At 40.8% G+C, this 12,610-nt stretch overlaps 1 protein-coding gene across 1 annotated transcript in view; it reads right to left on the reverse strand.

Annotated features, from left to right (window-relative positions):
- DOCK2 (dedicator of cytokinesis 2) overlaps positions 1-4,998 on the reverse strand; it is a gene marked incomplete at both ends in the record, with an annotated part of 397,682 nt that extends 392,684 nt beyond the window's left edge. The window contains one exon of the mRNA XM_084243050.1: positions 4,956-4,998. Within this exon, the coding sequence (XP_084099176.1) occupies positions 4,956-4,998 (43 nt within the window). The remainder of the gene's footprint in view (positions 1-4,955) is intronic.
- Positions 4,999-12,610: the final 7,612 nt, after the last annotated feature.

Raw genomic sequence — 12,610 nt, forward strand, 5'->3', positions numbered from 1 at the left:
CCGAAGTACACTGCTGAGGGGAGCAGCGGGCAGCAGGAGAGGTCTGCGCGCCATGTGGGATCCTCCTCCGGTGATCAGGAGCAGCCGGGGATTGAACTGGCACTGCAGAGGCTGCAGGCTGCTTCGCAACCCAGCGCTCAACCGCTGCGCCACCGGGGAGGCCCTCTGGTTGATTTTTCCTAATCCTTAAAATACACCACTATCCTGCCTCACATACATATCACATACTTTCTAATTGGACTAGTTTGAGTGGATTTTGTTTTTGTAGTAAACTCCATGCTTCAAAAGGCTCAAGCATCCATCAAATTTTTGTCCATCTTCCCATGGATCAGCTCTGTCCAGGGTTCCTGGCTGCAACAGAATCACCCTGTGTTGGTCTCAGATTCTTCCATATGCCTCAATCAAGATGTGGAAAGAACCTCTTCTTTGCATTTTTAAAGCCTGTTAAGGTTGAATTACGGCTTTCCCCATAAACAAAAGATGTCTTTAGAGTCCTAACTTCTAGTACCTCAAACATTACCTTATTTATAGATTGAGTCTTTACAGAAGTAATCACATTCAAATCAGACCAGTTAGGTGAATCCTAATTCAATATGACTGGTGTCCTTATTAAAAGGGACAATTTGGAGATGATACATACATACAGGGAGCATAATATGTGGAGGCTGGAATAATAACTAGTCTGCAAGCCAACATACTTCACAGATGGCCAGCAAATTACCAGAAGCTTAGAGAGAGCCATGAAACATATTCTCCTCACAACTCTCAGAAAGAATCAACAAATACTCCCCAAGCCCACACAAAGGCACACAATGAAATAAGTTGCACAGAGAACACTTTTCTTAGCATAATTGAAGTCCCCACACACATCTGTCTGAAAGGCCCAGCTTGAACATAAACAAAATGTTTTTATACCTTCACCCTTTACAGGAGAACCCCTGCCTTGAATTCCTCATTTATAGTCCCTAAATATCATTTTTTGGTATGGACTTCAACCCCAATAACCTTCTTTCCTCCTTCCTTAGGAATGGAACTCCTAATTTTCAGCTGGCTGCATGGCTATTTACATTACAAGCTGTGTTGTTTACCTTCACTTGCAGCTAAGTTGGTCCTGTGATTAGGTTTTAGTCAATAGGATATAAGAGGAAGTATCAAGTAGACCTTTGAGTAAGAGTCCTTAGAGAAAAGGGCCATTCCCTTGTTTCCTTCATCCTTCTTTCTGCTTGGAAGGTAGTATGCAACAGAACTCTCATATCAAGGAAAGAGTGTGGGAGATAGAATTAGCTATCCTATTACCTCATACTTTCTATGTGAGAGAGAAATAAACTTCTTCCTTGGCTTTTTTGAGATTTTCTGTCACCCATAGTCACACTGAATCCTGATACTTTTAACTTACTCTTTCTACCTCTTCCTTTTCTGCCCTGTTTTCTCTCCTCCAAAGAGAAAGTACTCCCAACTGACAAAAGTCTCAGGCAGAGAGGATTAAGAGTGTAAAGGCCAAAAAGAAAAGTTAATTATAGGTGAACTGCTATGAAGTCTCCTGCTAGATAGTCAGTAGACTGGTATAATAAATTGTGACCCACTTTTGTTCTTCTCTATGTCTAATCCCTGTCCCTCTTTCAACTGTGTTAACTTCTTACAGGTGATGTGCCTGCTCAGAACTCCACTGTTCATAAAATGACGTTCAAACTTGTAAACTTGGCATTCAAAGCCTGTCGCTATCTGTTTGCAATCTACCTCTTCACTGTTCTCTTTTACCACATCTACTAAAACCAAACTGGACTGTCTGACCCATACACCACACACATTCCAATCCCCTCTTAGTATAGTGCAAAGGGCCTGAAGTCTGAAGTCAACTGGATTTAAGGCCCATTCCAAGTACTTTCACATTTTGTGAACTCTGGTCCCTTGTTTCTTCATATGAAATAATACAATTCCTCACACATATGTTCTGAAGCCAGACAAAGATTTTGCATGAGATTGGAGCTTGTAAAACATAGAAAAGGACTTGTAAGTCAGGACTGTCCTGAACCTGGTGTTAGGGTGTATATCTCTTTTGGCTCTGAAACTACTAGGTCAATTACTTTCAATGAGCCAGCCATAGTACTAAGTGCTCTTCACACATTACCCCATTCCTAAGAACCTTAATATCATCATTATAACCTCCTTTTACAAAACAAGAATCAGCTCCAGATATAAACTCATTCTGATTCTACAGCCCTAGCTTCCAGCCTTACATATAACTCCTTGAGTTCCAAGGAGTGTCTTACAACCTAATCACATGTTTTTGCCTATGGAAATGCCTACCTTACTTCCACCTGAGAGTACTATTTGGAACTCCAGTGGATCTCATGTTAAGGCTCTATCAAGCAAGGAAAAATAACCTGGATAGGGATCTACATGAGTATCATCCTGGCTGCCCACTAGACAGCAAGATGAGAAAGAAGCTGAGTGGTTGTGGTGATGAAGAGGTGGCTCTTGTTAAGTCAACTCTCAAGATAGATACCAGGATCCCTCATCAATTAGGCCAGAGGAAGGATGGCTAAATACCACTACAACTGAAGATGAAAAGCAAAGCTCCAATTCTGGATATATTACAAGAAATGCCCTAATTCTTTATGTGCCTTTGACTCTGTCTTCTATACCCTCCACACTCATATCTCAAAAGCTCATCATAGAGGAATACTTTGAAACAGAAAAGTATTAATACCTCGACTTATGATGACAAGACTAAAGAACAGCTCTCCAGCCTTGCCTTTCCCTTGCATCTGCCCAGAACCTGCAGATGAGTGTTGGAGGTTACCATTCTTGCTTCTGACATTTCTCAGCAGAGAAAAGAGATTCTTCTGATGATCAGGCTCTTACCAAGAGTTTTCTGGCTCTCTAGAGGGTTGTAGGCCTTCTTCCCTCCCCTCCAAAACTTAGGATTTTCATAAGTAGGCATGGAAGTGTCAGTCATATCATCAGATCAAGAAACCTCTGGGCCTGGAGCCTAATGGAGTCCTCAGTCCCTTAACACAAAGATGGGGTTTCCTCTGTTGGGGAGGAGAGAACCCTATTCCTTTCTATAGCCCCATCCCATCCCGTGGTGTCACATCCTCAACTGGGCCCCCATGCAGGAGACAAAACCTAAAAAAAATAGTTAATGACACTTAGTTTTACTTGTACCTCCTTCTAGGTACATTATGTGCATTAACTCATTTTACCCTCCACAACCCCTGGAAGCAGGTATTCTTATTAGCCCCATCAAACAGAGAGAGATTGAGGTCTGAAAAAAATAAGCAACTTGTCTAAGTCACAGGGCTGCGGATGTTGGAAGCTGGAATCCAAAAGCAGGCAACCTGGCATCAGGGTCAATGGTCTTCACACCACAGCACAGGGCCTACACAGCAGGAAGGCACTGTAGCCCATGGGGCGGACAGTAGGTCTCTTCCACTCAGCCACCCCGTAAACTGACCAGATTATCCTGAGCCACCAGTATCAATCCCAGCCTGCTGCCTTGGCAGCTTTGCAGCTTTGCTTTTCTGTCCATACAGTTTATCTCCACATTGACTTCAGCACAAATCTGTTCATGCCCCTCCCCTGCTCGGAAACCATTTATAGCTCCCCACTGCCCAAGAGGAAAAAGTCTCAACTGCATATTGTGCTACTTTAGACATAATCATGTCCAGCCTACTTTAGACATAATCATTCCCTTCAAAGCACCCTCCTCTCAAGGCAAGAAGTGCTACCACTCTGCTTTCAGGGATGCACATGCTGCCCATCCCCTTGCAGTATGTAATTTTAATCACCTAGACCACATTGGTCCCAATACCTACACTTGCCCCCATTTAACCATTTTCATCTTCCCCTTATACTGCCAAGTTTTGAAGTGAAAAATGGCCCTTACTGAGTCTAGTTCAAAGTTCCCATTTTAGAGATGGAATAACTGAGCTTTCTTGAAGTACATAGATTATTTGTTCTCTGGATGGGAGCTATTCATCTCGAACACTCCATGGTGCCTGAAGCCCAGTAAGTGTTGAGCTCTTGGGGCATTCTCTCAAACAGTGGCCTTGGGGCCTCCTATACTTAATTAACTTCTCTTGGTGCCTGCATCCTGCAATGCCTGACCTGCTCAACCCTCGTCACTGGGGTGGTGTCTGTTATTTGCCAGTGTAGCAAGCTTCAGAGCAATTTTTAAATTCACATTTAAGTTTGAAAACTACAATGAGTCTATGGAGATTGCACCACAAATGCCACTTAGTAAAAAGAGTCCCTAGTACCTGAAGCTTCCCTTCCCCCAACACCACTTCCGCCTTGAATTTGCGGCAGAAGCGTTTGAAAGATTAGATGGCTGAAACTGTAAGGCGGACTTCACAGATCTCCCCAGACAACTGACAGATTTTCTCCCCCAGAAGCTTTCCAAAGCTGAGTGAAGGATCCCACCTCTCAGGCCTATGCCTCAAGCCTTGCACAGCCCACTGGACTCTGCCAAATCAGAGGTCATTTGACCCAGGAGGAACAGGCAGGGGAAGCAGGCAGATGGTCGTCCCTTTGGACAGGGTTGGAGGGAGAAAAGTTGGGCCAGGCAAGAGAAAGAAGGGCGTCCCTTTATGAGGCCAAGATGGAGTTCACTCCTTGGAGTGCTGGGTCTGGCACATAAAATCTGCTTGCCAAGAGTTCTGCTGGACCCCATCTCAGAAATGCAAAGCATTCAAAGAGGGTGTCTAGTGGAAGGCGGGAGAGGGTGGTCAGAGAAGGGCTGGACAGACTGTCTAACTTCCTCTCCCCATGCCTACCCTTCCCCAAACTTTCGGCCCCACAGCACCTAAAGGGAGCCACTCTGTCGCCCTTAGACCTTGAGTCAGCGGCGCTCCCTCTACACCAGTGCTGCCTGCTTCCACAGCATCTTCCTGCATATGGTTCTCAGGCCACCTGGCCCTTTTCTTTGCTACCAACCCCCTGCCCACACCTACCCACGCCGTGCCGCTCCTTGTCAGTTTTGCGCCAGGGGGCCATGGCTGGGCCAGGGGCCTGCAGCGCTGTGTCCTCCTGTGGGGAAGCAGCCCCGGGGGTGGCTAGGCACTAGGCAGGGCCCCACTTCCTTCCTCTTTTAAAATCCTTCTCAGGGCCCGCCCTCCCCAGGCCTCCTTGCTCCTCCTCTTCCCCCTCCCTCCAGTAGGGCCGAGGCACACGCAAGTCTTGCTGTCATACCCAACTTTTCCCCTTCTCAAATTGTTAGGGAGAAATGATGTCCTGAGCCAATCCCATACAGGCTTTGTGGACTCCACTCCCAGTCCAGACTAAAACCATCAAGACAGTGGGAAAGACAAATCCCGTCACCACCAAAGGGAAGGTGGCTGGGACCTGAGGGTGGAGTTAAGCAGCCAGGTTGGGTATAAAAACCAAACACGTGGGCCTTGGGGGGCTTGCTATCGCTCGCCTCCTGGCTTCACGGCTCCTGGCTCGCGGCCAGCTCTCAGAGTGCCATTTTGGGGTTCCTGATCGGTGGATCGGGTAGGACTCATTTAAAACTTTGTCTCCCACTTTTCTCCCTGAGCTGTACATTTCCTCATTTCCCCTTCCCTTGTAAATAAACCTTTTATTAACCTTTCGCGTGTGCCTGCAGTAGAGCACTGATAAGTCCTTTTAAACGCGTGGGTGAGGACCCACAGTCAGGCACCCCGTTTTGTATCGGGGTTGCTCTACAACAAGATGAGTAGGCAGAGGCCCATCAGGTATGTGGGGCCAACTGTGCCAACACCACAAGTGCAGAAAGTTCCCAATTCCCAAGCCTGATTGATGGGAACCCCCACTCCTTTACCCGTAACATGAGCTCTAGTATCAGATGAGGGTTCAAATCCAGATTCTGTTGGGTATCAGCTAAGCAACTAAGACAAATTGCCTCATTTTTCATCTTTTTTTTTTAAAGATTTATTTACTTATGCATACAAGAGCTGGGGTACAGGCCAGAGATGTGGCGGGTGAGAGGATTCATCAGAGACAGAGTGGGGAACAGAACAAGCAGATTGACCGAAGTACACTGTTGAGGGGAGCAGTGGACGAGTCAGGAGAGGTCTGCTGCACCATGTGGGTTGCTCCCTGGCCGGCCGGGGATTGAACGCGTGCCACAGAGGCTTCAGACCGCCTCATAGTGCAGTGCTTAACCCATTGCACCACCAGAGAGGCCCAAATTGCCTCATTTTTCTACATTTATTTTCCCATCTGTAAAATGGGATACTAGTAGCTATTTCTTATGTTTATTGTGAGGATTAGAGAAAAAAAAACGCATGCAGCAGGTGACCCCTAAGAATTATTGTGAGGATTACAGAGGTAATATACATAGCAGGTGACACATAAATCTTAAATACCCACCTGTAGGGCAGGACACTTGTGGTTGTATTTTTTTGATGCCACAGACCCTTTGGAATATGTGCCGAAAGCTCAGGAAACACTCTTCTGAAAATACAGAAGCACAAGATTTATCAACAATGCCAAGTTGTTGAGGGTACTCTAGCAGTCAGTGACCATGGATCCCAGGAAAAAAATCCTAGTGTTAGGCCAATGGAGACATTTCTTTTCAAATTCTCTTTTATGCTGGGAACAGATTCTATTAAGAGACACAAATATCTCCTTGGTCTACAGCGATAAGAACGAATTAAAGTCTTCCTGAATTTTCTTTCATTATTCATAATTCTCACTACCCCTTTCTGTCTTATACTACAGAGTCAGAAAGATAGATTAGGCAATATCACAGCTGACAGGCAGCTATGACAAAATGTTAATGTCACTTTATCTAAAGTATTTCTTTTTCAGTTTTCTAGCAGCCCACATTGGGTAATATCTTTCCTATTGGGAAGTTGAAACACCCAGGCTTCCACCAGAGAAACAGAGCCAGAAGAATATGGAGCTAGCTAGCTAGATCTATTGCAAGGAATTGGCTTATGTAACTATGAGACTGGCTAGGCATGTTTGAACCAGCAATCACTTGCATAGAAACCCCCACTCTCCCACACCATAATATGAGTTTTGGTGTCAATCACCAGATAATGCAGACTGGAAACTCCCAGGTAGGAGATGAAACTGCTGGCCACAGGAGAAATTTCTTCTTTTTCAAGGAAAGTTCAGTTAAAGACTTTCAACTAATTAGATCAGGCCCATTCAGATTATTCAGTATAATCTCCTTCACTTAAAATCAGTTAATTAATGATGTTAATTACATCTACTAAATACTTCCACAGAAACAACTGGATTTGGTGTTTGATTGAATAATTGAGGTCTATAGTCTCTCCAAGTTGACTCATAAAACTAACCACCACAGCAGTATTACACGTTGTATTATACATCAGAGGTTGGCAAACAGTTTCTGTACAGTCAGATAATAAATAATTCAGTCTTTGCAGTCCAAGAGGCAAAATCAAGGATATCTTGTAGGTTCTTATGTAAAAAGAGAGAAAACAAGTTTCCAGAATTTTGTGTTGATAAAATACATTCAAAATAAAATACAAAATTTTACATTAAAATTTGAGTATATTCTTTTGTGATATAGGTACTTCTGTGGGGAGATCACATTTCACTTCAGCAGTGTTCCCTGTCATCAAATCTGATTCCAAGTGTTCATCTGTAAATTTTGATGTGTAATGAAATTTCATGTTTCAGTAGCAAAAATGTCTTTTCACAGGGTAGTGAAGAATTAACCCAACTATAAACAAATGTATGTTCTGCTCTGGTCTTTGTCCTCACTACTGAAGGATTTCTTTAGGCTCTTGAACTGTCATGGTTTTCCTGGGTCACATTGGATAGTGAAAAATATGATTTAAGGTGGGGACTGACCATGCTGAGATGAACGATGAGATGTAAGTGGGGGCTTTGAGCCACAGGATACTAGTTTAGATCAACCTTATGAGCAATCAATCCATCATTCTTAAATGACAAAGCCCCAGTAACTCTGGACACCAATGTTTTGGTGAGCTTTTCGGCTTGATAATAATCTGTAAGTATTGTTACATATTGATACTAAGAAAGTAATAACCCTGAATCCATGTGGAGTGGACAAAAGAAACATTTAGCTCTTCCCTGAACTCTATGTACTTCCTCCCAGGAAAAAATTAAATTTATATTCTTTCCTTGTAAAGAGTGGTAGCTGAGTATAACAACTTTCAATGTGTTCTGTGCTTCCTTCTAGTGAAATATTGACCATAAGGGTGATCAATATGTAGTTGAAGTCAAAAATGAGGATGTGTTTCTGTGGACTTTGTGTCCTCTATCGTTGATAGTTGGCTAACTCACAATTGAGAAAACTCTCAATGGAAGCTACTTACTGCCAAATGCCAATATCAGTTCATGAGCATGAGATTTTATTAAGCATTTTCACTGCTCAGAAGGCATTTATAGAATTCTATTAAATTTTCTTTTGATGTTTGCTTTTTAGCATGCCATTATATAACAGAGTAATCACTTTCAGTTGTAGGTTAGGTGAAAGCTCCTTAACTGCACAGTAAAATGAATTTTGAAATTTAAAATTTCTTTTGCACTTGTATTTAGGTCTAAAAAAACATTGCTGGAATTGTAGTTTGAGCCTGGAAAATCTGTTCAGTGAAAATTTTTTCAGGACAGAGAGCTTACTTTTTGTTTTAATTTTTGACAGCACAAGATGTTTTAAAGCAGTTTGAGATTATTCATAATGTAAACATTAATTGCCATCAAAATGACTTCATCATTGGTTTCTAAATGTAGTAATTATTTTGCTTTATAATTTTGGTTGAATCCATTAATAAATATTATGAAGTCTGCAGCAAAATATGTTTTCCAAAGTCATCAGTGTATAATAACAGTGGTTGGGGTTGTTCTTGTTAAAAAAAAAAAAATTCAATCTCAACACTGTGCCCAAAAAGTCACAGATGATTTATTACTGCTACTGTTATATCCAATTGTTATGTGATTGGTAAGTCAGGATATTCAGCTTCTATTTTTAACAAAAGTTCATTAAGGAAAGGTAATGGTTAAGTCCAGAAGAGCTAATGAAATTCACCTTTGACACAGCTGGTTCAATAACACATGATAGATTCAAATATTTTTCACAGATTAACTTTTAGTGAATATTATAATAATTTAACATAAACTTTTAACCTTTTATATTTTCACAAGCTTTGTAAATTTGTCCAAAATGTCTTTTTCTGCTCCACACATATTTTAACCATCAAAAGTGTAACTAACACATCTTAGTGGATTCCCCTTCAGGTTGCATTGAATTTGGGTTTCCTCAATATCTTTGAAAATATTTTTGCCATAGTTCTGCAACATAACTATTCATAGATGTTAATTCTTGATTCATTTCAGAGTCAGCAATGACTTGCCATATAAACAATTGAGCTATATAATTTCTGTCATCTTTTCAAGAACCATGATAAACCACTGGAAATAATTTGCTTTGGGCCTCCCTGGTGGCGCAGGCTGTTGAGTGCCTCACTGTGAAGCTGTGCACAGCCTCTGCAGCGCGGGTTCAATCCCAACTGGCTGCTCCCCTCAGCAGTGTATTTCTTCAGTCTGCCTGTTCTCTTCCCCGCTCTGTCTCCGGTGAATCCTCTCACTCTCCCACGCATCTGGCCTATACCCTGGTTCTTGCATAAAAATAAATAAATCTTTAAAAAAAAAAAAGGAAGAAATAATTTGCCTTGTTTTTAAATTGATTATTGATATTGCTTCCAATGAACTCCACAGTTCAAGAAATCACTGTTGCCAAAGGGCTAATAGTTTTAAATGAGCTTGTTTTCTTTGAACAATTTTCTCCCCTGCTACAATCAAACATGATTTAATTAACTCACCATCATTAAATATCTTTCCTTGAATGGTTAATAAATCAGTCACTTTGGTTGTTATCTCATTTTAATTTTTTGTTTTTATGAATAAATTATGCTTTGATGAGATATTGTTTTAAATTTTCTCATTTTCTTGGCCATTGTTTTTCTGTGATTGGAATATTGTGATGACGACTAACTCACTGCATAATAAACACAATGCTTTCCCATCTAATTCAAGAAAAAGATAATCCATCCATTGTGCCTTAAAAGCATAATATTTGGATTTTCCTATTCCCTTCTTTTTGATCTGCTGTGTCTTTACATAGTGGCAATTGTGTTGGTAATTAAGATATAATAAATTGTTGCTTAGTTATAATCATGGCACTTGAAACACAATGGAGTTATTACCACATATGTGCAATTTGTAGGTTGCTGATAAGCACTGCAAAGCTTTACAGCATGAACTTGTTTGTGGAAGTACCATGTGAAATATCTATGCAAGTACTCAACTGTGTCTTTGTTGCATGAAAGCAGCTATATATGATGTGTAAATGAATGAGGATACCATGTTCCAATAAAACTTTATTCATTTATGCACAATGAAATTTAGATTTCATAAATGTTCATATCATAAAATATTATTCATATTGATTTTTCTTTACCATTTGAAAATGTAAAAACTACTTTCAGTTTAGGTTCCATCCAAAATGAGGTGGCATGTCAGATTTGGTCAAGGAATCAATCAATGTCATCCTTGCTATATACATTCTTATTGTGTATAATAAATGTATGGCCATGTGATTTAAATATTTTTTTTTCATCTTAGGTTTTGACATACACACAAACAAGTTCATATCAACAATGTGATAAAGTACTTGAGAGTAGAGGCAAGGGTGAGCACTGATACTGGAATGCAAAATGGTCAATTCTTGGGGAATACTGAAAATTTTGTCCCATTCAGCTTGTGATACAACCTAAAACATGAATCTGCTTTCTAAACAAATTATTCAACATATTTAAAAGGTTGAAAAGTATCATGAGTGAGATAAAATTTGAAAGTTATTTTGATGAAGGTTAGTTAACTTAATGGCGTAGTTTTTAATATAGAAAATTTAAATTTTTTGTTCATTAGGAGATGGCTTTTATATTTCTTAAATATGGAATTTTTATATTATAGTTAATAATTCTATGGTACCATGAAAATATTTTTATAAGAGAGACTGAAGGTAAAATATAAAAATTTGATTAAAACCACTTAAAGAAATTACAATTATCTTGGTGACATGATTTTACTAAACACCATGTGTTAAATACCTGGCTATTAGGTAGTACACTAATGATGACTAAAATTCCTCATACACTCTGAGAAATGATTGTAAGAACAAGGTCTTCTTTGGCCAACATCTCTCCTGAGGACAGGAAAACCCTGTCTCCTACTGTATCATGGACATCTTTTCCCCATCCCACCCCAATTAATGTCTCCATTTCAAAAATTAAGTTCATCACCATAATTATGAAAATGGTAGCCACAGCCCATACCTGTACCTCTTCTGATCACTGCTATCCTACGTAACAGGTGAAATGACCAACCTTTGTGATAAAACTGATGTGCTAGAATTCCAGCTCTATCATTGACCAAGCTGTGTAGTTTGAAGCAAATTATGTTACCTTTCTAAATCTCAGTTTCTTGAAGAAAAACCAATGTTAACACTTACTGAGCCCTCACAGCATGCCAGTCCCTGATTTAAATACTTTATATGCATTATCTCACATAATTCTCAAAGTAGCCCTATCAGGTAGATACTATTATTATAATATTATTATACTATTATTATACTGTGGGGAATAGGTAAATGGGTAAGACCTCATTTATAGCTATCAAACTACTATGACTGCTTGTGAGTAGTAGCATCATTCTTCATTTCACTTGGTCATCATAATCTCTCTTTTATTCCAAATGATCATCTCAAAAACAGTTCTTTTAATCTGCCCTCTCCTCCATGGCACTACCTTGTCAAGTTATTCCTCATTTTAAATGTGAACATACGCTCCTATTTCCAGTCTTGCCTTCTTCCAGTCTCTTCACCATGAGACTCTGTCTAAGCAATCACGATCTCCTCAAGCTAGAAAAGACAAACAAAGCAGGTCTAGGGAGATTTACTACCTTTGTGGAATCAACATTCCACAGAAAAGCACCACACAAAGTCTCAAACACAAGTCAAAGAAATCCATCTGAATCCATGTTTAGGTAAATTACAGAAAGCTTCCCTAAAACAGCAGAAGGGGGAGCTCTTTATGTCCACCTTTCTTAGATTAATAGATTCATGCCTGAGACTTGGCTATAATTCACTAGTATGTCTATAATGATTACAAAATATTGAAATATTTCCCTATGGATTGCTAAAATGCCACCGTATCGGGGCCTCCCCGGTGGCGCAGTGGTTGAGCGCTGGGTTGAGAAGCTGCCCATCAGCCTCTGCAGCGCCGGTTTGATCCCCGGCCGCTGGATGAGTGTCCCACATGGCACGCAGACCTCTCCTGCCACCACGCTGCTCCCCTCAGCAGTGTACTTCGTCAGTCTGCCTGCTCTGCTCCCGCTCTGACTCTGGTGAATTCTCTCACCCTCCTGAGCTTCTGACTGTACCCAGTGCTTGTATAAATAAATAAATAAATCTTTTTAAAATAAATAAATAAATGCCACCGTATCAAGTCCCTGGAGTACCCTCCTCCTTTCCTGCCCTAAGCGCCCTTCAAGTGCACCACTGGGATCACTATAGTTCTCGTCAGCTCATTCTCCTACATTGCATGGTAGTAGGTCTCCCTACCCCTTG

The sequence above is a fragment of the Talpa europaea genome, assembly GCF_964194135.1.
Source record: "Talpa europaea genome assembly, chromosome: 9".
Lineage (NCBI taxonomy): Eukaryota > Metazoa > Chordata > Mammalia > Eulipotyphla > Talpidae > Talpa > Talpa europaea.